Below are 25,506 nucleotides of genomic sequence, written 5' to 3'. Positions count from 1 at the left end.
TTTTTGCTTGACATATTAACATAAAAGTCTAATTACCCATTCTACTGATAAATTTAACTAACATGCGGTTGTAGCTTCCATCAGCCAAGTGAAAAGTCTACATATTCAAATAACTATGTTCCCGCCTTCTGATCCACCATCGCATAACAATGGAACTAAAAATCTTAATCCTTATCCTACAAACGACGTCCGGCAAACAACTCATAAGATCATCCGGCGTTTGCTAAACATTGCATTTCGACCTATAAAACAATTTTTTTATTAAAAAAAAAAAAAAACACACCATCTTCTCTTCCTCTTCCTCCATTCACCAGGCAACCAAGCAAACAAGTATTGAAATTCATCACAGATATAGAGAGAAACAATTTAAAACGCTTACTCGGTTGCGTTCACCCTCGGGAGCATATCGGAGTAGAATGTCCCTCATGTACTGAAGCTTAAGGTCGCGTGCCACATTGAGCATGCTCGGAGGCAAGTGCCTTTCCAGCATGCTGAAGAGGACCGGACTGAATTCTAATTGGAGGTCTTCATAGCTCTCCGACTTGTGATCTTCCTTGGGTTGGAGACGAAGCCTGTGGGTTGAGAAAGACTGTGCGGGGGGTGGGACGACGCCATTTCCATTGCCAGTCCCGGGAGCTTGGGGCTGCTTTCGTCGTTCTAGCGAAGCTTCCAGAGACATAGCTTCGCATCTGTGGAGGTCAAATACGTGTGAAGGAAGAATTAGAGAAGCATGTTTTTGTGCTGAGAATGTGAGAAGTGGATTGAAATTAGGGTTGTGAAGAGGAAGAAGACGAAGATGGTGAAAGTTTCAGGCTAGGGTTAGGGCTGTGTTTTGCTAATTGTGGACGTGTACATGTGGGACCCAACCGATTACGTGGACGTCTAACTTATCCTTCAAGTTTTTCCAAGTTTACATGCTTAATGTTAAAATGTACCTTTTTTTTTTTTTTTAGTTTATTTGCCAAAAGGGAATATTTTCTCAATTTTTGTTATTAGCTTAATCTCGTGTGTTGGTTGTATATCAAACTCAAGTTCGACTTTTGCATTCACATATTGTCAAAAATAAAATTTATTTAGAAAATATCATACTAAATCATATTGTTAAACTTTCATTACGAACTCATAGAGCTTGTTTGGGCCTAAGAATGGAGTAGGGTGGAGTGGGCTATAATAGCCTACTCTATGTTTGGGGCTAGTTGGAGCTCCAATTTTATCCTGAGATTATAATCCTAGGGAACACTATTCTCAACCCCACGATCAACATCGTTTCATTGTTTGCAACATCTCCTCTCTTCTCTCTCGTCATTTATGTCTCCTTTCTTGTCCGATTGAACTCTATGCTCAAATTGGGTTTCATTCTTCCTTCTCTCTTAACTTCTTCGACTTCAAATCTGGTCTCGGTGTCATCTTCAGATATGGTTTCATGTTCCTTCATCTCCGTCAGCTCCATCGCTGTCGAAACGATTTGGATCCTCAAATTTATAGATCTAGTCCTTCACATATCTATAGATTTACGTTTATGGTAGTTCTCTTCTTGCATGTTTTTCTCTAGACCCTTCACAGATCTATAGATCGTGTCTCTTCATCTTGTCACTCCAAACGATCTCTCTCTCACCACTCTAAACCTTTGATTTCCTTTTCTGCTTTATTCTATCTTCTCACTCTGTCGAAATAAGTGTTAATTTGTTTGGTTGAGGGACGATTGTGCTTGGTGGGGGGTGGAGGTTATCGTCTGAAGAGTGGTAGGGTGTGAAAGATGAGATCTAAAGTTTTGTAGGGGGGAGGTCGAAGGTAATCTTCTTTTTACCTTTCCCAACTGATGATGAGGTCCCTTTTTTTTCAATTTTAACTCAAAATTTTGTAAATAATGCTCTATGTTTGTCCACTATTGTCCATTATTCCATTTCATGTTCATCGTTTTGCTCCGAATTATTTTTTTTCGAAATTATGCTCTGAATTTTGTTTCATGTTCATTATTTTGTTATTACCGTATCTGTTTGTTAATTATTTGTCTATTTTCTAAATTATAAAAAATGGAAAAACATGTGTTTGGGCTGCTAGGTATTATTGGGTTGATTCTACAGGGTATTTGATGGATTTTGGTTATTTGATGAAATTTGATGAAATTTGGTAATTTTGATTAGGTTATTTTCACTATGTTTTCTATATGTTATGTTCATTATACTGATGAAGAAAAATGAAGTTTGATTAGGTTATTTTCATTGTGTTATCTATAGTGTTACATTTATTCTTGGTTTAATTATTTGTTCGTTTTCTAAATTAGGGTCCATTGTTTGTCCACTATTGTTTGTCAATTGTTTGTCACTTTTGGCCTCTGTTTGTCCAGTGGTTGGCCATTTTCGTAAATTTTGATAATTGTTTGTCCATTGTTTGTTCACTTATGTCTCTGTTTGTCCATTGCTTATCCATTTTGTAACTTCTGGCCTCCGTTTTTTCCATTGTCTATTGTATATTGATTGACAGTGGTTGTTAGATATTGTTTACTGTATTCATCATTAGCATATCCCTTGTTTTTAGGATGATTTATTGTATAATGATTGACGGTGGTTGTTAGATATTATTTATTGTATTCATCATTGCCATATCCTCTTTTTTCGGATGGTTTATCGTATATTTATTGACCATGGTTGTTAGTTAATATTTATTGGGTAGGTTTTTGTCAAAATCATTGACTTTTATATATGTGTGCATCTCAAATAAAAAAAAATTCGTGGGCCAATAGTTCGCACAACTATGTACATGTGTCGCATTTCCTTTCAACTTAAGTCAAACTCATTCCATCTACTTGTTTAATGCAATTGGTATCTTATTTCTCTTGTCTCCAACATTTTTTTAATTATGTGTTTCCATGAATTTTGCATCTTTTTGGTTTCTATTGTCTCTATTATTCGTCTCTAATTTTCAATTCTTCTTCCTTGAATGAAATAATTTGTCATTATCTGTCTATAATTTGAAATCAATTGTCGATCGTTCTACCTACATTGTCGATTTCTCATTTATCGTTATTCATGATATTATCATAAATTCAAGTTTCAATGAATGAATTTCATAACTCTGAGGCTGGACCCTAGTTTTTTTTTTTTTTTTTTTTTTTTGTAATTTATAATTATGCTCTCACTTGCCTTCAAGTATAAGGAAAAACACATTCCATCCACTTCATAAATGCAAATGGTATGTCTTCTCCCTTTTGTCCAACATTCTTTTTATCATGGATGTTGACAAGTGCCTCCCTATTATAACTTCCTAAGTATATACTAATGTTCTTTATTGTAACTTGTTTTAGGGTTGGTCATATTACGAATCAGCCGGATCGAACACTGTTTACCAACTTTCTCTTGATAAGGTGATAACTATCTATCTTTATTACGATTTATGCAATCCTTTTCGGGGTTTAGGTTACACATTTTTCTTTATCTTACTTATATTTGTTGCTAATAATTACTTTTTGTGTGCTCTTGTCAGTGTGGACTATTAGCATACTCGAGCATCGTGTGAGGTTCGTTTACATGAATCTATAGTAATTTGGACGAATATTCATATATTCTTAATTATAGCTGTTCGTATGATGGAAACAGTAATATATGTTTGTTTTGTATTTATAGTTGTTTGGAAGAATTTATATTTGGATGAGTTGATAGTTGGATGACTATTTATAAATCTTGTTTATGTTTGGATGAATAACATTACTTTATACTTGTTGCTATGTTTGAATGATTAACTATAATAATATTTTTTTAAAAAAAGTAATATAAAAACCTTTGTAAAAAAAATAGTTTGCTATGGGCAAAAATCAGTTTTGTAAGTCTCCAAGAAGGAACAATGTTGTTAACATGAAAAAAAAAACAGTGTTTTTTAAAATTAAGCATGTGACATTACTTTCACTTCCAAATTTCTTTCTTTATTATCTACCTTTTTATTATCTACCTTTCACCAATAATTTAAAAAACCAAGGCAAAATGTGAGAACTAAAAAAAAAAGTAACTTTCAAAAAGTGGTTTTTATTTTTGGAATTTGACTAAGAATTCAACAATTGTACTAAAGTTTGAAATTTTGGATTAATTAAAATAGTTGTACCTAGTAAAATAGTTGTTTGAAATCCTAGAATTGTGGATTAATTAAAATAAGTCTCAAATTCAAATCAAAACCACTCAAATCCACAAATCAATGGATAATTGTACAACAAGAAATCAGAACTTTTGTATAATTTAAAATCTATAATGATTTAAAAAACTAAGGCAAAATTTGAGAACAAAAGTAGCTTTCAAAAAATAGTTTTTATTTTTTGATTTCGACTTAAAACTCAACCATTGTACTAAAGTTGTTTGAAAATTTGGATTAATTAAAATAGTTTGTACCCAACAAAGGACCCGACAGATTAAAATAGTTGTACCTAAAATAGTTCTAGAATAATATGAAAAAAAGAAGATAAAAAATCGTTTTTTAAGAAAAGAATCCTAATCAATAGTGTATAAAAAAAGAACAATTTAATTTGCTTCTAGAATAACATTAAAAAAAAAGTCAATTTACTTGATTTGTTTTCAATGATATAGTACCAATTGATAGTGTGCTTGCTTTTAAAATAACGTAAAAAATTAACATAAAAAATCGATATTGTAATTATTTTATGATCTAAAATGTTTCTTTTAGGGTCAGTTCCAATTTTTCTAGTATATAATGGACCCAACAGAACTAGTTACGATACTAACAACATTCACAACTTCACAACGTCAGTTACTTTTAACACTAGAGTTATTATTGAATGACCATAGAAGGATAGAAAATAGATCACCCGACAGTAGACATCGTATTAGACAATTAGCATACTTTCGACTCATTGATGAGTCCGACTTATGTTGTCGTCAAAGTACAAGAATAAATAAAAGATGTTATTCCATTTTGTGTCATTTACTTAAGACAACTGACAAATTAGTTGGAGCTGAAATTATAGATGTAGAGGAGATGGTTGCCATGTTCTTACATATTTTAGCCCACAACATTAAGAACCAGATAGTTCAAAGAGAATTTGTACGTTCTAGTGAGATTGTTTCTAGGCATTTCAACACCGTTTTATTAGCAGTGTTACAATTACATGATGCGTTGTTAAAAAAATCTTTGTCGGTCACAAACTCATGTACAGATCAATGATGGAAATGGTTTAAGATACAGTTCAACTACACCAACATTAGTTCGACATGACTTATTTGTTAGGTGAACGTATGCATATGAATATTTCTTATTTTGTTCCTCTGTAGAATTATCTGGGTGCATTAAATGGCACGTACATCAAGGTAAATGTTAGTGCAACTGATCACCCAAGGTATAGAACAAGGAAGAGTGAAATTGCAACAAATGTACTCGGTGTGTGTGATACAAATGAAAACTTTGTATTCGTCTTATCAAGGTGGGAAGGATCCACAGCTGATTCTCGAGTTCTCAGAGATGCAATATCATGACCTAAATGACTGAAGGTTCTGAAGGATAACTAGCTACACATACTATCTCTCCCTACTCATTGTATTTCTAATATAAGGTTTGAAATGATTGGACGTTCAACAGGGTATTATTATCTATGTGATGTCGGGTACCCAAATGTAGAGGATTTTTTGGCTCCATATAGAGGCGAAAGATATCATCTTTCAGAGTGGCGTGGATGAGGTAATGCACCAACAACTCCACGATAATTCTTTAACATGAAGCATTCTTTTGCACAGAATATCATTGAGAGAACGTTCGGGTTGTTGAAAGGGTATATGGGCAATCTTGCAAGGAAAATCATACTACCCAATGCAAATCCAATTGTCGAACAATCATAACGTGTTGCCTTCTGCACAATTTTATCAGCAGAGAGATGACTAACAGTGAACTGACCGAGGATTTGGATGAGGTGGATTCAAGCTTTACTACAATTAGGGGGAACGAGATCAATTATATTGAGAGTTCAAATGAATGGACCCAATGGAGGGATGAATTGGCACAACATATATTTACTGAATGGGAGTTGCATAGGTGAAGTGCCTTTATGCTTCTTTAATCAATTAGAGCGCTCATTTTCTTTATCGTGTGTTGTGAAATGACTTCATTCGAAACTGTAATGACCCAACCTTTCGAGTATTTTGACAAAGGCTGTTACGACTAAATACACATTTAAAACCCAGATATTTTGTTTAAAAAAAATTCATTAAAACAATAAGGATAGTTTTTCCAAAATAAACTCGAAAATAAATAAATAAAACTTTTATTCAGGGTCCCCTAAAAAAAAATATTCATAAAGAAAACATTCAAAATGTTAAAATTTGCTGTCTCACATAAATTATAGTTTCAAAACATTCAAATGACAAAAACATAGACTGAGTGGAAGCGATTTCACTTGTCCCCATATAGCTCTACCATGGGTCACGTCTGTCAATTGTCAACCTGTTCCTGTCATTCCCTAGAAAACATAAAGAAAAAAGGATGAGTATAACAATACCTAGTAAGTGATCCCATTACCAGGATCAGGTTGTGCATTCACATGCAGTGAATGCTTGTGGTTAGTGGAACTTTCATGGTGAAATTGTTCCTGAATGGCTAACTAAATGGATAACCTGACTCACCTTAACTTGCATGTCTAGTGGTCTAGTGGCACACCGTCAATCATGGAAAAAGAAACATAATCGTGTACCTGTCGGATCACGCATATCTAATGGCCTGAAGGCACACCGTCAATCATGGGAAAAGAAACATGAACATAAACTTAACGATTCAAGCATATCTAGCGACCCGAAGGGGGATCAGGCTATGTATCCACAAGTAGAGAATGATAGGCCCGTGGCTCAAATAACTACAACTGTCTCGGATAATGAAAAGAAACCAAATGATATACTGTCTTGCCTTCACTTGCATGTCTAGTGGTCTGATGGCACATCGTCAAACATGGAAAAGTAACATGAACGTGAACCTGTTAATTCACGCATGTATAGCAGCCCGTAGGAACACCGTTAAACATGGAAAAATAACATGAACATGAACCTGCCGATTCATGCATGTCTAGCGGCCCAAAAGCACATCGTCAAACATGGAAAAATAACATGAACGTAAACCTGTCGATTCATGCATGTCTAACGGCCCAAAGACACACTGTCAAACATAAAAAAAAAATAATATGAATATAAACCTGTCGATTCACGCATGTTTAGTGGCCTGAATGCACACCGTCAAACATGAAACTAGACCCGTCGGTCCTCTGAAATAAAACATGCATCAAGGCAAGACGGTAAACTGCCCTATTGGTTTAATCATGTATCACATACATAATTTCAGTACTGTTTAGAATTTCTGCTCGTAATACTCATAACTGTCATGCAACAAGCAGATCACAATGATAAAATCATGCTTTTAGAGTCCATTAATTAACTTTATAAATCTAATCTAGGCCGCTTGGCACGAAGACTAATAGTACCACTTACCTAAAAAATCCTGCTAGAAAGCACACCACTAATCTCCAAACTTCGAATAGTAAATGTTCAAGAACTCATTTCCCTTATTGGACAGTGACCAGAAACGCTCCCAAACTTCAATCTAAATGTGAAGCGTAAAGGATATCAACCGATTTGGGCAAAAAGTTAATGGATGGTTAAGAACCTCCAAGAATTCTAAAACTTACCCAAAATATCAATTTCAATGACAATGGAATCAGTGTGGCAACTATAGATAGGCAACGGGTGTTGTTATCGGACGACATAAATTGTTTAGGCTAGCGGCTGATAGTGAGGGTCTTCATGAAGAGGGTTTGCGAGAGTGGGAGAGAAGGGGAATTTCTAGTTTTATAGATTTTATTCAGCAGGGATTACAAGCCAACCAAAGCTTCACACAACAATCCAACCGTTCAAAATGAAACTCTATATGTCTCAAATAGATTGACCAAATTTGAGCACGATCCAACGGTTCAAACTCTGAAAATCGACAATTTTGTAGAAGTCATCGCTGAAAAATCGAATTGCTTTCTCCCAATTTTTTTTTGTCTCTTTTCACTTTCATTTAATTTCAAAAAAATCTTAATTATTATTTTTTTTTCAAATTTTGAAAATATAAATAAAATATTGTATCACAATATCTCCAAAATCTCTAAAGATTCTATTAAATTAATAAATCAATTAACTTTTCAAATTATCTCAATTTAAGCTCCAACAACCAAAAGTAAATGGCATAAGATCCATCATTTGATTTCCAAATATTTAAATCAATTCAAAACCACATAAAATTAATTATCTCCTTTTTTTTTTTTTTTTTTTAATTTGGCCCTAAAATCCAAAATCAAAGGGAAGCAAAATTCAATATTTTCAAGATAATTAGTTCGAATATCTAATCAATTAAATTTAATTTAACCAATAAAAGTTTTTTAATTATTTCAATTTAATCCCAATTTTCCAAATAAAAGGGAAATTTAAACACAATAATTTTAGATAATTAACTTAAATTTTTCTGAAATTCAGGATGTTAGAGAAACTCTCTCATTATGTTTACTATATTTTGTACTTCACTTAACCTATTAATTATATTTCATATTTTTGTTTATTGTTTAGTTGTATTAAAATGTGTATGTGTATACACTAGAATGTCAAGTTCCTCAAGAGCCCCGAAGCACACTTGGACTAAAAAGGAAGAAGCAAAGTTGGTCGAGTGCTTGGTGGCGTTTGGTCGCATCTGGTAGATGGAGATCAGACAATGGGTTGTTTCGACCTGGGTACTTAGCACAACTACAACGTTTGATGGCTGTGAATTTGTTCGGCTGTAATATCCAAGGATCACCGACTATAGTCTGTCGAGTCAAATCCCTGAAAAAAAAAAACTTACCAAGCGATCACAGAAATGAGAAGACCGACTTGTAGTGGATTCGGCTGGAATGAGGAATTCCAATGCATCGCTGCAGAGCGGGAGTTATTTGTTGGATGGGTTAAGGTGCAACTTTTTCTAAATTGATTTACGAATATTAGTAACATAATCATAACATCCACTTCACTTTTCATGTAGAGTCATCCTGCAACAAGGGGGCTTATACACAAGTGGTTCTCATACTATGTTGATCTAGCCTACGTCTTTAACAAGGATCGGGATACGGGAGGACGATTAGAGACCTTTGTGAACGTCGAGTTTAACATGCCAAACCATATGAATGATGGTGTTCCTATTCATGAATCGCAGGATCTGAACATCCCCACAATGTCTAGTCAGGGAATGGACATGTCACATGATGACATGCATGGAATACGTACTGGTCGAAGCACTGAAGGAGAAAATGTTTCGAGAGAAAGTAAGAGGAAGTGAAGTGAGAATCAATATGAAACGACAGAGATTGTTAGGAATACGATGGAGTTTGTAAATGACCAATTGAAGGTGATTGTAGAATGGCCGAAAGAGAAGCGTGCAATTGAAGTCGAACTATGTACGGAAGTCGTAAACCAACTTCAAGTTATTTTTGAATTGTATAACCCACAGATGGTGAAGCTTATGCAAATCACATTCCGTAGTGTGCAAGATATATAGAGCTTCTTATCCGTTCCCACAACCCTAAAATTGGACTATTGCAACCTTCTCCTTGAGAATGTTTGATCAACCTTTATTTTGGACTGCTTTTCAATAATGAACAATTATTACTTTGTTTCAATTATGCATTTAAGTTTGTCGTACATTTGGTATGAAAATATTTCTTCTCATATTTCAATCATGCAATCATGAGTTAGTTATTTTGTTTACATTTTTTTCTACTTCCAAAAAAGAGAGGTTTATATATGAAACACATGAATTGCATTCAAAAGTAATGTACTTTTGTTTTTTTTTTTTTTTTTTTTTTCCATGTTAACCAAGGTACCTCCCAAAATGACAAAAACAATTGTGGCTAGCTTTTAGATAAATTACAATCAAATTAATTTTGTATAAATTGGTGGAACATATAGTCCTAATTATATTTTCAAAATATGATATTTCATATGCATAATTATTAGTATTATAAAAGATGGTAGTAAAAAAAGTTACACACAGTCTAAAATAATCTACATTCAAGTTACAGACTGATATAATTCATATTATAATAACCTACACTCTAAACACAGACTATTATAAAACAGAATACAATACTCTACACCCAAACATAGACTATTATAAACCAAACTATAATAGTCTACACCCCAAACATAGACTATTATAAACCAGACTATAATAGTCTATACCCCAAACATAGACTATAAAAATAGACAGTTTATTATAACCTACAGACTATAATAACCTATCATGTGCCTCAAACGCCCCCATAATGACTAGTTTTTATTTCAATTACAATCCCTAAAGTTCCATTTAGTCAATAGATATGTTATCTCTATGTAAAATTTGTTCTTATAAGTTGATTGATACACAGTCAAACTAAGTAGATATCTCAATGTAAGTACATCAATTACAAGAGAATATATCTCTTCATAATCAATATTGAGCTTTTGCGAAAAATATCTTGTACAACAAAATCTCACTTCATACCTTGAGACACCATTTTTTTTCATTTAGTTTTCTTACATATACTCATTTATACTCGAAAAACCTAGACATCTTCTAGTGTGTAAACTACTGATCCAAAAAATTTATTGAAAAAATGAGTTTAATTACAAGAAGATAAAAAATTATGGAGATGTAGTGTCAACAGAAGAGCTCAACAGTTTAAAAAAATGGTTGTTTGAATTCTGAAAAATGGATGAGAATTTATAGAGATATAATGTAAACAATACCTTGTGCCTATCAATCAACATAAATTCGATTGAAAAGTCTTGCCCCTATTGATGGTGCATGCTATGGTCAAAGTAGCATGAGCAAAAGTCTAAAAGAAAGAAATGACCATTGAGTGAGACTTGTCTTCTTTTATAAATGTTTATCTTGAAAATTTAAAGAGAAATGATGTACTTGAGAAAATACATTTTGGATATGCATCAAATGATGTTAGTGAAATTTCATCAAAACCAAAAGATCGTCCTAACGAAGAATCGAACAAATGCCTATAAATTGTAGAACATGGAGGATAGTGATTATAAAGTTTATACCAAAATGTTGAAATGTTTGATCAAGTAAAAATCTAGGAGACAAACGTTTATGTATATTCTTAAATCAAGGAGAAGATGATTTATCAATTATATTTGACTAGAATTAATATTTTGTGCAAGGAAAAAAACTTTAGTTTGTAAATATTGGCTAGTTGATGTATTCATTGATATTTTGTGTAAGGAAAAATCGTTAATTCGTCGATGTTAAACTAGTTGATACATGGTTGATTCACTCTATTTTTTGTTAGATAAAACATTTGATTTGTTACTCTTATTAACTAATAGGCTATTGTTCATTATATTTTATGCTAGAAAGAATTTGGTTATGTGTTCTTTCTACTTGTTTATGGTATTTGAACATGATTAAAATTAGGATTAATTATAGATTTATAGATTTAATCACAACTGTTATGAAACTTGTTTACCTTCTGATAATTGATGACGTAGTGAATTTTTTTGAAAAAGATGAATACAATGATAAAAAATTTTGATAATTTTTTCATCTATTAAGGGAATAATCACATGAATACAAATGTCAAGGCAACCGTGCATAATTTCTATACTCACAAGTCATGATTATGTGGTTTAAGATGAAAAAAGATCCATTTGTAACATGTTGTAAAAAGTTAAAAGAATGTCAATCTAAAATCTTTTAGATATATTTAACTGTAAATGAATTATAAATTGGTATATTTTTGTTCTTTATATCACATAATGAGAAAAATCACTTAGTAGTAATAAAGACTCCAACATTTTAGTCAGATAATTTTACAATATTTAATCACATTTTAAAGAATATTTGTCAACTTGAAACCAAGATTATTTTTTCTTCATAACTTAGACATTATTCCTCTAAAGATTATGTTCATACATACATGCATAATACATATGTTACGTGTGTTCGAGGTTAATAATATAAATTTATATCAGTTAAATTATGTTCATGTTTTCCTAAAAAAACCATGTTCATGTTAACTATATACATATATGTAGACATACATATATTAGGAGTGCAACAAATAATCGAAAAATCAAATCGAACCAAACCGATCAATTGGTTTGGTTCCATTTTTAATTAAAATTGGACATTTTAGTTTGTATTTGAAGAAGAGGAAAAATATTCGTTCAAATCGGTTTTTGATTGAAAAGATCATTTAAAATCGAACCAAATCGAGTGTATATATATTAAAAATAAACTCTAATCCTAGATTCCAGTATTTTAATTATTATAGTATATGTATATTTGTTATTTAAAAAAAAAAAAAAAACTAGCTATTATGGTGTATATATGTCTATTATTCCAAAAATACTCATAAAAGAAACAAAAAAAAGGTTCCATTTCTATCTTTAAAAAAAAAGCAAAAAAAAGCCCAACATGAAGAACACAAATATAAGGCCCAACACCATGAACAAAACCAATAATAAACCAAATGGAACAAAAATTGATCTATTGGTTTGGTTCTTTATTGGAAATTGGTTTGGTTTTCTTAATTATACAACTGTGTTTGGTTTGGTTTGGTCTTAGTTAGCTCTAAAATCGAAAAAATAAACCGATTTTGATCTCTGTTGCATAGACACATATATACACAAATACATGTACACACTTAAAAAATAAAAAATACATATACATGCATGCTTACATATATATATATATATGTATACATGTGCACATATATATATAGTCTATGAGAACAACATATATATAGATTGAGAATTTAGATATTTGTAATCATAAAAAGGGCCGTTTGGAGCACCAGTTAGAAATTGGTGGAGTAGGTTATTATAACTCACTTCATGTTTGAGGTACCGACTATAATTATGGTGTGTACGATAACAACATATAATTATGATGTGTACGATAACGTATAATTATGTATAGTAAATACTATTTTAAAACCCCTTTTGTCATAATATTTACTATTTTTTTCATTCATTTCTTTATTGTTTGTTACGGTGTTAACTATTTCTTATCCAAACCAAAATAATTTACACCTCAAACACAAACTATTATAACTTATATTAAAATAGTCTGCACATCAAACACAAACTTAGCGCTCTAAACGACCCTGAAGACTTTATCATATTTTTACGTTTATTATTACTTTTTTTTTTATCCCTCATTTATTTCAGTAGTTTTTTTAATTATATTCTTCTTCCATATTTATCTATTTATATATTGCTTAAACTAAAATTTAGTCCTTGAATCTTGAGTTTGTGTTTATTTGATCTACAAACTTTCAAAATTATAAAATTAGTCCCTAAGTTTTAAGTTTTTCAAGGTTGATATAATAGAAAAAAAAAACACGAAAGTTTAAGATTTCATTAGACATAAAATTCAAATATATATTTAGTAGATAAGTTATTCTTTAAAATTTTTTAAAATTTCAAAGACACATTGACACAAAGTTTAAGAACATATTTGACATTTTTGAAAATTTATAAATCAAACATATTCGAATTTTAATGTTCAAGGACTAAATTTATAACTTAACCTTATATTTGTCAGTTATGATATTCCAATTCACTTTCATCTTTTCGCATATTTTATTGTTCATGTTCTTACTAATATCAAACATTAAGGATTATTATTATTATTATTATTATTATTAATCATAGTAATAAAAACTATGATATGTTAATGTGTGCATTGTACGACACTAATTGACATGTATTTTTACTTTAGATATTAAATATTTAAATAACACGTCGTCACTCTTTATAAAATAAATAAATATATAATCATGCAAATTATGGTCAATCAATATTTAGACTAATGTTTGCCCTTTATTCGTTTAAAATTTTTCTTTTTTTACAATTAACTTTTCACAAACCACATGATTATTTTAGGTTAATTACAAAATAGTATTGAGATTTAAGACAACTTCTAATTAGTCTCCTAAACTTTCCGGAGTTTCATTTCAACTTAAAATTTACTCCAAAACTATCATTCCATCAGTTTTTTCAATTACCTTCATCGTTTTAAAAGTTTCATTTAAACCTTTAAGAATTGACATGGTTTCAAAACAATTGAAAATTATTAGAAATAATCCCCAAAAATTTTTATATTTCACAACTAGCACTATTTTAGACAATTTATTAGAATAATTTTTCTTGATTCATAGAGATTGAGTTAAAATATTGATCAGTTTAAGTTGCATGTCCAAATATATTACTTTTAACGTACATTTTATGTTTATACTCTCATTATTAAATTATTTTATTATACGTAATTCACTTTTTCTGTAACCACCAAGTAATTTCTTCAAGAAGTTCTACTCACCTTTTCAAGGCATTACTCACTTTTACATTTTGGGATTTTGCTTCAATTTTTAACTTTTTTTTAATTTTTTTTGCACAATCCTTAGTTCACCAAAACAGGCTATATATCTCGCTTTATCCTTTATTGAATGTTTTGGTTTCTGAAATGCATTTTGTTGCACCAAGAACATATTTGGTGAAAGTTTATATATATATATAATTATTTTTTTAATAACCTTAGTGGAAAGATATAAATCTTGGGTAAGATATAAATAGTTGTCCCGAGATTACGTGAAAAAGTAAATCTCATGTGAGATTTAGACTAAGATTTACTGTATGAACTTGAGATTGAGAGTGTAAACTTTTTCAAATTCTCTACTGGTTCCTTGTTCATCATGAACTCTTTCCAATTTTCCTATTTCAACATACATAATATTTGCAAATATTACATACATCTAATGATCAAGAAACAAAAAACGAAGTTGAATGGATAATGAAATAGGATTTGGAGAAAAGATAAAATAAGATCTAAGGAATAGTATAAAATGTTTGGGAAGATGACTTAAAATAATAGTTAATCTCAGGCTTCATCGTGACTAAGATTCCATCGAGAAATAAAAAAAAAAATCATTGATTTGGATGCTTCATTAAAGGAAATTAAAATTTTGTTTGATCTCAGTCTCGATCCTAGCGAATTGCACCCCATTCAAATAATTGACTGAAAAATGTGTTATTTGTCAAAGATAAAAAATATTTCGATGCTATTTCTAGCAATAGCCCATTTTAAAGAAAAATTGTCAGAAATAACCCATGAATATTTCTATCTTTCACAACTAACACACATTTAGAAAATCCATTGAAATAAAGTTTTCTGATCTTTGAGATTGACCACATAGATTTTAATAAAAAAAAGTAAACTTTTCATCTTATATACAAAGATTCTTTTAAATTTTCTCGGTGGAATCTAGCACCGAGATTCTACATAATTTTTTCAAATACTAGTTGAAATTAGGTGTATTGTACGTGTTTCATATATGAACATGTATAAGTCGAAATAAGATTCTTACATTGATAATCATTTATTTATTTATATATATGTATATATTTTAAAATTTCGTATTACTAAAAACAAATTTGAATTAATATGATTTTTTAAAATAGTTTTATTTTTATTTTTTATTTTTAGTTTTCGAAATGACTTTTGATCTATTAGTTTAAATATTGGTAGTAAGAGAACAAACATCTAATAATGTTTGAATTTATAATAAGAAAACCTTAAAACTAAAAGTTAATTACTTTTTTTTTAGAAATAAAAACATATTTCTAATATATTATTTAACTTCCTTTTAAAAGAAGGATTATTCTTTTATTTATTTTTTTAAAGGACTATTTCATCCGTATCTCAATTCAACACAATTCATGTTTGATGAAAAAAAAAAAGAAAAAAATGAAAAAAAATGAAAAAAATGAAAAAAATGAAAAAAAAAATGAAAAAAATGGAAAAGGCAACGTACCTTAAACAAATAGTAATAATTAAAAAAAAAAAAGTTCGACACCTAACTACTTCTAGTCCTAAAAAAATGAAAAAAAAAATGTTGAAGAAAAGAAAGAGATACATTATAGGCATTGCCAAGGAGCTGAAAAAACTTAGAATGTTAAATAATAAGAAAAAAGCACAAAAACGGGGTAATAATGCTTAAAAATATATTTTTAAAAAATACTATGAAAAAAATTAGTGAGAGCGAGTTAACAAAAATTAAAATAAAAATAAAGATGAGAATAAGAGATATGTTCTGATAGATCGAAAGAGTCGAAATGTCTCAAGGGGGGATCCATTATTCTTTTCGATCTTGTACTGACGGTACACGGAACCCCCAACCCCGATGAAAACTAAAGATTTAATTCAAATAGAGGAAATTTAGATTTGAAATCTAATAATAATTTAGATAGACTTTTTATAAAAACTTATTTTCCTTTATTTAAAGGAAGTATATATTAGTTAAAGATAAAATGTGATTTTTTTTAAAAAAAATCTAGAGTGGAGTAAATATTAACTAGAGATAAAATGTGGATTTTTAAAAATATTTTTTCATTTATTTAAGTTATTAGTTAAAGATAAAATGTAATTTTTAAAGACAATTTTTTTTTTACATGTAATGCTAAAAAAATATGAATCCTAAAGATAAAGATGAAAAATAAAAAATTTAATGCTAAAAAATATGAACCCTAAAGATAAGATGAAAAATAAAAAATTTAATGCTAAAAAATATGAATCCTAAATATAAGATGAAAAATCAAAAGTTTATATAGTTTAAATAGTATAAATAATATAAGTATTCAAAATCTTGTATCTTTTTAAAATTTCCATAGATTTTCTAAAAGATAAAAACTAGATTACTTTCGACGATTTTCCTATTTTAACACTACAACCTTACGAGAAGGCGACTTCTAACGACGGGCGGTATACTGATGTTAGCCACCTCAAACTAGTTTGTATATATATGATTGAAAAACCAATAATTTGGTAATATAGAAATCATCGACAAGGACCGTTTGGCAATACATCACTTGCATCGCCGCACACCTGCCCCTGGCGGATTTCCCAATACAAAACGTTTTCTCCACTTTTAAAAGTACCGATTCTGGTCAATCGTGCGCACGCCGATCCATTCACCAACCCATCTCAACTACGACTACGAACGAACCCATCTTTTTGTTTTGGTTCTTTCTCTTCCCAACTACTCCCATATTAAAATCTACCCAAAACCCGTTTCGATTCTGTGTTTTCATCAATTCTTTCTCTGTTGTCGAAGCATGGCCTGCCTGAGCTTCGCTAAGTTGAACGCCTCCTCCTCCCAGTGGATTGCCCACCAATCCTTCTCTCAGAGGCGCGGATCGTCTTCTAGTCGACGCCTTTCTCTTCCGATCCGTGCTGGGGCTTACTCCGATGAGCTTGTTCAGACCGCGGTGAGTTTTTGGTTTTAGATCGTTGTTCTGATTTTAGTTTGGAAGGGCATGTGGGTTTGTTGTTGGGATTTGGATCTGATATTTGATTTACATTTATTGGAGTTTTGAATTGATCGTGATGTACTTGCTGAATGCTTGCGATTGTGGGTCGGTTTTTTTTTTGTTTGCCTTGTCTTTATCAGGGTTCGAATTTGTTTTTAATATGACGTTGACCTAGAAGTTGATTTTTCTGCGATCTTTATAATATTGGGTGTTTTGGGTTTTTTTTTTTTTTTTTTTTTTTCCCTTTTTCTTCCATTCATCGAGAAGCTGTAAATTCATACGTATGAGAGATGGGTTTTGATGTGTGTAATTGTTCATCATGTTACGATGTTCTTTAGTGGCAGTCATGGACTTTTCCCCCTTTCTGTTTCGTTTTTTTTAATGTAGGCTTGAAATCATTAAGTATGACGTTGTGGAATGGCAAAATCATCTTCATATTTTATATTGCACTGCGTTTTAATTAGGTTGGGTTTCTTGTATTAAGTCAGTATTTTGTTTCATTCTTTGGTTTGCAGAAATCAGTTGCATCACCTGGACGTGGTATTCTTGCCATTGACGAATCTAATGCAACATGTGGGAAGAGGTTAGCATCCATTGGCTTGGACAATACCGAAACCAACAGACAAGCTTATAGACAGCTTTTGCTGACCACACCTGGTTTGGGCGAGTACATATCGGGTGCTATTCTTTTCGAGGAAACACTCTACCAATCAACCACAGATGGAAAGAAGTTTGTCGATTGCTTGCGGGAGGCAAAAATTATGCCTGGCATTAAAGTTGATAAGGTGAATTGTCCTTTTACCTTTCAATATACACCAAACAGTTTATTTTTTTATTGCTGTTACAAAGTATCTGACTATGCTAAGTTAGTTTCTTAATATCGAGTTTTGTTCATATTTGTATTGTGTGGGTTTCAGGGTTTGGTTCCTTTGCCGGGATCCAACAATGAATCTTGGTGTCAAGGCTTAGACGGACTGGCCTCAAGATCCGCGGAATATTATAAGCAAGGCGCTCGTTTTGCTAAGTGGTAAGTTAGCATGTTCTTCGTGAATCTGGGTTGAGTATTAACATGTGGAGTTTACTGTTTTTCTTGGAAGTTGTTTCTGAAAGAACAAAGGCCCTCCTCTTATATGGGGTGGTTTTCTCCTCTAACATTTATTTCTGGGTTAATTATGCAAAATCTAAATCATATTAAACATACAGGCGGACAGTTGTTAGCATTCCTTGTGGTCCTTCTGCTCTGGCTGTTAAGGAAGCTGCTTGGGGCCTTGCACGATATGCTGCCATTTCTCAGGTATATGGCTGTTCAATGAACTAGTTTACCATCCCTCACTTTTTCTATTGGCAAATCATGGGAGATTCTCTAAGTTAAGAATTTGGGTTTTGCTCTACCTGGTTGGTTGGAAATAAATATATATTACAGGATCATATATTCGAAGAGATTTTTCACTACAATAAAATTCTTTTCTTCTATCGCTTTATTACAGATTTCATAATTCACTTTGTTAATGCAGGACAATGGCCTTGTACCTATTGTAGAACCTGAGATCCTTCTAGATGGGGACCATTCCATTGACAGGACACTTGAAGTGGCTGAAAAGGTCTGGTCAGAAGTATTCTTCTATTTGGCTGAAAACAATGTTCTGTTTGAAGGAATCCTTCTAAAGCCTAGCATGGTAACACCGGGGGCTGAGCACAAGGAGAAGGCCTCTCCTGAAACTATCGCCAAATACACATTAAAGATGCTCAGGAGAAGAGTTCCTCCTGCAGTTCCTGGAATCATGGTATGAATAATTGAACTTCTTTTCAAATGTTCCATCGCATCCACAATTTTTCCATGCTCGCAGCAGTATTGTGCATGCCACTCTATATTTTGTTTTGCTACTGAAATTGTAGAATCTTTAGGGGAGGGATATAGTGTTCATCTTGATTTTATGATGAGCTCCTTTGACCTTTGGCTTTTTTTTAAACAGTTCTTTACTCTTGGGTTGGGGATGCAATAGCATTCCTTTGTTCAACAAACTCATTTTAATGGCGGATATAACAATGAAAGTCTTCTGTTTTGTCTGCAGTTTTTGTCTGGAGGACAGTCTGAAGTGGAAGCCACACTGAACCTGAATGCCATGAACCAAAGTCCCAACCCTTGGCATGTATCCTTCTCTTACGCTCGTGCATTGCAGAACACCGTTCTCAAGACATGGCAAGGACACCCCGAAAACGTGGAGGCTGCACAGAAAGCACTTTTGGTGCGTGCGAAGGCCAACTCCCTCGCTCAGCTCGGTAAGTACTCTGCTGATGGTGAAAGTGATGATGCCAAGACAGGAATGTTTGTGAAAGGATATACTTACTGAGCCTCGGTAAATTGCTTTCACTTCCGAGACTCGTGTTGAACGTGTGTGCTCTTTTCTTCCCCTCCATTGAAGAATCCGACTTTTCTTTTTACTCTATAGGATAAAAGCCTTTCCTTTCCTTCCCTTTATAGAAAGCTCTTTATAATAAGACCTGTGAGAAGCAAACTCACTCAGAGAGTAAGCAAATTGTATCCTACCATCCTTTTTTACTTGTCAAGTTATTTAGTATTTTGTTAGATTGGCAAGTTTTAAAATGTAGTTTTTGAGATTTAGGCTTTAATATGCAAGATGACTCTTGTCCTTCCTGTAAAGCGACGCCACTTTGTTGGCAATAATTATGTTTGCCAAAAACATTTTAATTAATTATGCTTAAGTTTTATTTGGAATAATGGAGAAAAGTAGTGATATTATCTTTCTGTTAGCTTTTGGTTTCTTAATACTGTTTGTTCTTTAAGTTGTTGATTTGGATTGACTTGTGAGTGTTTTTCAAAAAGTTCATTTTTATTTAAACACTTTTGACAAAAATGGTTGAAAATACACGCTAATTTGAGAGATTGTCATACATTTCAATTTTTTTCAAAATGACTTATTCTTTAAATTAAACACTTAAAAACGCAATCCAAAATCCAAACATATCAAAATAACTTGACAGAATTGATTATGTTATTTGATTTAGGCCCATTTGATTGACTTGAGAAAAAAAATGATTTTTAAAAAACTCATTTTTATTTGAATATTTTTTATAGAATTGATTATGGTATTTGATTTATGCTTATTTGATTGACTCGAGAAAAAAATGGTTTTTAAAAAAATCATTTTTATTTAAACATTTTTGATAAAAATTGATTAAAATATGTTTGAAAAGTTATTTTTGAGTGGTTTTCAAAACGTTTTAATTTTTTTCTAAAATATTTTTTTTAAATTAAACATTTAAAAATGTATTTTAAATACACATTTAATCTTTATGGTTTTTGGATTTTGTTGCATTTGGAATTTTTTAATCAAATGTAATTAGATTTTTTTTTTTAATGATCAACCTAATTCAAATACTTTGAGCTATTGTAAACTTCAATCCTCCTCGTTGCCACAAAGTTGTTTGTTGTTCCAGTATTCAACGAAAAATTGACAAAAATGGGCCTTTTTAAGTATTGAATTTTGAAAATAAGAGATTGTTTTTGGGACCCTTTCACAGGCAAAGTCACGAATGCTTGGTGTCAAACCTTTAAACTACGAGGGTTCGAATAATCCAACAACTCGAATAATCCGGACTATCCAACCCAAAATATAAGGGAGAGTTAGGCTGGATTAGTTTTGTTTTTGGGTTGAGTTGGGTTAAACTTTTTCTATTTTTGTTTAGTTTTGTTTTTGGGTTGAGTTGGGTTAAACTTTTTCTATTTTTGTTTAGTTTTGTTTTTGGGTTGAGTTGGGTTAAAACTTTTTCTATTTTGGTTGGACTGGGTTGGATAGTGAGTTGGTTAAAAAAAACTTAGGTTGATTTAACCCAACCTGAATTTTATATATAAATAAAATATAATGTACATATTTATCTTTGTTTAAAATTTGATTAATTTATATTAATTAATTTGTAAATTTTAAATATTTTTCTTTTAAAATTGTTATGATATTTGTCTTTATTTGAAGTTTGCAATAAATATCTTAGATATTTGATATTTAAAATTTGAATTTTATGAGTTTTAGTTATTAGTCATGTGTTGTATATAAATTTACATATTTTTAATTAAAAAAAGTTATAACTCGAGAACCCAACCCAATTCAACCCGAATTTTAAGGGTTGGGTTAGAAACTTTATTTGGGTTTTTTTGGTTGGCAACAAATTCGGGTTGGTCCAAAAAACATCCTCAACCCAACCCATGTATACCTCTACAACTCTTCAATGTTTTCATTTTTTTTTTTAATGTTTTCTTCAATGTTTTCATTTCACCAACAATTTCAACCAATTTTTTTTAATCTACTTCTATCAGAATTGAATAAGAAAATCTATCAATTTTTTCTTTTTAATTGTTATAAATTTGTTTAAAAAATATATGAATCAATTGAACATGCGAAAAGAAACTGCATTTTATAATTTTTTACTCATTTTAATAGAAGTAGATTTTTTTTTTTTTAAAAAAAAAAAACTTAAAATGAACTTTTGGTTGAAAAAGCTAGTGAAACATTGAAAAAATGTTGGTGAAAAATTGAAGAAAGTAAATGTACATGACATCATTTTCAGACCCAAAAACAAGTCTTTTTTTCCCTCAATCCAACGAATGCGAGTAAGTACATCTAACCCCGCTTGTCAATGTCCAATTTTGAAAGACCTGTACTTCACCCACCCACTCACTCACTAGTACACATACACAAGTAAAGAGAGGGGAAAATGCCTAGGGATGGTGGCAATATCTTCTGTTTACTTATATTCATAAAGCAACATCCCAACTACTATGTTGATCGTCATCTTATCATATCCAAAATGGACCTGATAACATTCAATGTTTTTACCATGACGCTTTATTCTTATATTTCATTCTCAAGTTATTATTGATTTTGTAAATGCATAGACCATGGGAAGCATTAGGAATAGAGTTGAAATTTCCTTCCATATGCTACTTGAACAATCAAACACAAACATCTAGTCTTGAAATATTGCTAATTGCCCTCTCTTGGTGTCTCATAAACCAAATCTATTTCCCATCCTCAATATTAAAAGGCAAGTAGGTAGATATTATATAATTATTTCCACCATGCATGTGACAATTAAATAGATACTAAACAATTGAAATGCTTTGGATCTTGAGGACTTAACAACACAAGAATTAGAGTGGTTTAAATGTCTAATAATTAATTCTTATATAAATATAGAGAGGGAAATTGAATCCACCAGATATAGTCAAAATTAGGGTTTTTGAATATTCCTTCTTACAATGATAATCACCAATTCACCAGCTAATCTCAACATGCATGGGATCTCATTGCTGTCGGAATAAGAACATTAATATATTTAGGTTAGGCATAGACAAAATGTTTGGATATATATTATAATTATAGAATAAAACAGGCTGGAGCCTTTTTCTTAAAAAAAAAGTTGGATCTTTTTTCTTTATCTTATTTCTCCTTTTTCGAAATTGTTTTATGTACTACCCAACCGATATTCAATGTTGAAAATGACTTGTCAAAAATAGTGTTTGCTTCTGTTCCACATTGAAAGATTTACAAATGGTTGAAGTATATTTATACCAAAATCTCCATGGGCCAAAACCCCTCTCCTCCCAAACATGCGCATTGCCATCGGATGGGTGTAATAAATGGATTTTGTGGATCTGAAACGTTTTTTTCCTTTGATTCGTGGATCTAACTTCATTTAAAAATGTTTCTTTTTTTAATTTTCTACAAAAACATTGTTCCATTCAAAGAGTGTGCATTCTTCATCTATTATCCTTTTTCTTCCTCTAAATTGAGCAAACAATTCTTTGTCATTTCAAGTTCTAACGATTAGGCTTTGATGCTATTTTGTTATGGAATCGATAAGCAAAGAAAACATAGAACTTAAGTAGTAGAAAATCGAAACAGAGATTTATGTAGTTCGCTAACAGTGTGTTAGTTATATCCACGAGCAGGGGGAGAACGATTTATTATTAGAGATAATAATAAGGATTATAGAGTAAAGATGCCCCTAGAATTAGAGAGTTTAGATAGTACATTTCTCTAAACCCTGTTAGGAATGCAAACGAAGTCCACATTGGTTATGCAAGAAGTGATCATTATAAGTAAAGATAATTAACTCAATTGGTATGAGGACTTTTTGGTGGTTTCAAAAGAAATGAGGGTTTATACCCAAAGTGGACAATATCATACCATTATAGAGATATGTCCTTCTTAATGGTATAAGAACTTGATCTAAACCTAATTGTGTAGGTGAAATCTTCATATTCCAGACAAAGAAATTTAGTATGCCTTGCTCATGCTCTATCTGGGTAGCCTTGTGGTTTTCCCTATCTTGATATGAGCAAGTGTGATTCGTACTCGTGCTTGTGTACTTTATTTAGATGTTAACTCGAGATGAACAAGATGTGACTGGTGATAACGAACAAATGACCCAAGATGAACTGAAGGTGCCTTGGGATCTACAACAAGCTTTTATAGTTGGAAGTGGACAAATTTGTTCGAGGGGAGGCTCAAAGTGACACTTTGTTAGAGGGAAGGATCGTTAGGAATGCAAACAATCCTTATGGAGATATAAGTGATCATCAGTATATAAATAAGGACAATTATCTCTATTCGTATGAGACATTTTTGGGTGGTTCCAAAAGCAAAGCCATGAGGGTTTTACCCAAAGCGGACAATATCATACCATTATGGAAATATGTGGAGGCCTATTATCCTTATCAAATCCTAGGGTCAAAATCATGAATAATATAAATATGCCAAATACGAATTCAACTTAGGTAGGCTCGACTCACCGACCATGCTGCTAGACTCTGTACTTGGTTGTTCGAAGAGCCACATATCATATTCAAGGTATTCAAACAAATCCTCACCGTGACTTGAATTCTTTCATAGATAACAGATGTACTAGATGCAACATAAAACATAGCTAGACTTGCTAGAGTTTTCCCTCATGCCTCAGAGCGTCTTATGAGAGACCATCAACAATCTAAAACATTCAACAAGTTCAAACAATTTTGAAGCTTGCTATGTGGAACTAGTTTGGTGAACATATCGAGGATTATCAACAATGCAATTAGTACTCTCATGATGAACTTGATCCTTGGCTAGACATATTGCACTCAAACTATCACAATTCACAATAACCTAATCATGATGTAAACCAAGATCACCAACTAGCCTTCTCAACCATACTCCATTTTTAGCAACTTCTTTCGAAGCCAATATATATTCTGCTTCGGTAGTAGAGATAAAGTAACTTTAGTTGCCTTCCAATTGACAAAAAAACCACCTAGAGTGAACATATAACCAATCACATACCTTCTACTGTCAAGATCTCCAGCACAAACAGAATAAGAATAACCAGCCACTGGACACTTTGTATCATTCCCATAAATGAGGCCAACTTTAGACGTGCTTCTAAGGTAATAATAATAATAATAAAAAATCCTCTTTATAGATTGTTAGTGTTTCTTTGCAGGTTTACCCATGAACCTGCTGACAACACTAACAACATGTGCAAGATCAGACCTATTACAAACCATAGCATACATCAATCTTCCTACTGTATTAGCATATAGAACATAAGATATATACTCCTTCCCAGCTTCAGACTGTGGTGAAAGCACGGATGACAGACACGAGCATTTGCCAATACTAGGAGTATCTATAGGCTTAGTTGATAATATAGCAAACCTGGATAAAATCTTTTGAATATAATATTTTTATCAAAAGAAAAGCTTGTTTTGGTCTCTATCCCTATAGATCTCCATACCCAAACTTTCCTAAGTAGCATCCAAATCCTTCATATCAAACTCAACACTGAGAATATCCTTCAAATTCTGAATATCAGATATGGAATTTGCAGTTATGAACATGTCATCCATATATAGAAGTAGATAAACCATTGAACCATCATCAACTTTGTTGTGATATACATAATGATCATACATACTCTTGGCTTAGTCCGACCATATAGTTGTCAAACTGCTTGTACCACTATCTTGGAGACTGGTTTAGTACATATAGGGACATAGCTTCTTCAACTTGCAAACATAATCTTCCTTACTGGGATAACTAAAACAATTAGGTTGGGTCATATAAATCTCTACTTCAAACTCTCCATGTAAGAAAGTTGTCTT

The 25,506-nt window shown here is 31.7% G+C and overlaps 1 protein-coding gene and 2 pseudogenes across 1 annotated transcript; 2 read left to right on the top strand and 1 right to left on the bottom strand.

The window, feature by feature from the left end:
• Positions 1-379: 379 nt before the first annotated feature.
• LOC150030003 (2-oxoglutarate and iron-dependent oxygenase domain-containing protein CP2 pseudogene) lies at positions 380-679 on the bottom strand (annotated as a pseudogene).
• Positions 680-8,614: 7,935 nt separating this feature from the next.
• On the top strand, positions 8,615-9,609 carry LOC150030002 (uncharacterized; annotated as a pseudogene).
• A 7,083-nt stretch (positions 9,610-16,692) lies between these two features.
• On the top strand, positions 16,693-20,120 carry LOC150030001 (fructose-bisphosphate aldolase 3, chloroplastic). Its single transcript, XM_090310171.1, has 6 exons — positions 16,693-17,306; positions 17,864-18,133; positions 18,266-18,375; positions 18,552-18,642; positions 18,863-19,132; positions 19,421-20,120. Exons 1-6 carry the CDS (start codon positions 17,154-17,156, stop codon positions 19,697-19,699), a joined length of 1,173 nt encoding a protein of 390 aa, XP_090166297.1. The 5' UTR covers positions 16,693-17,153; the 3' UTR covers positions 19,700-20,120.
• Positions 20,121-25,506: the final 5,386 nt, after the last annotated feature.

The sequence above is a fragment of the Benincasa hispida genome, unplaced genomic scaffold (assembly GCF_027475165.1).
Source record: "Benincasa hispida cultivar pf3 unplaced genomic scaffold, pf3_genome.v1.1 HicScf702, whole genome shotgun sequence".
Lineage (NCBI taxonomy): Eukaryota > Viridiplantae > Streptophyta > Magnoliopsida > Cucurbitales > Cucurbitaceae > Benincasa > Benincasa hispida.
This window is presented reverse-complemented; position numbering and strand designations above follow the sequence as displayed.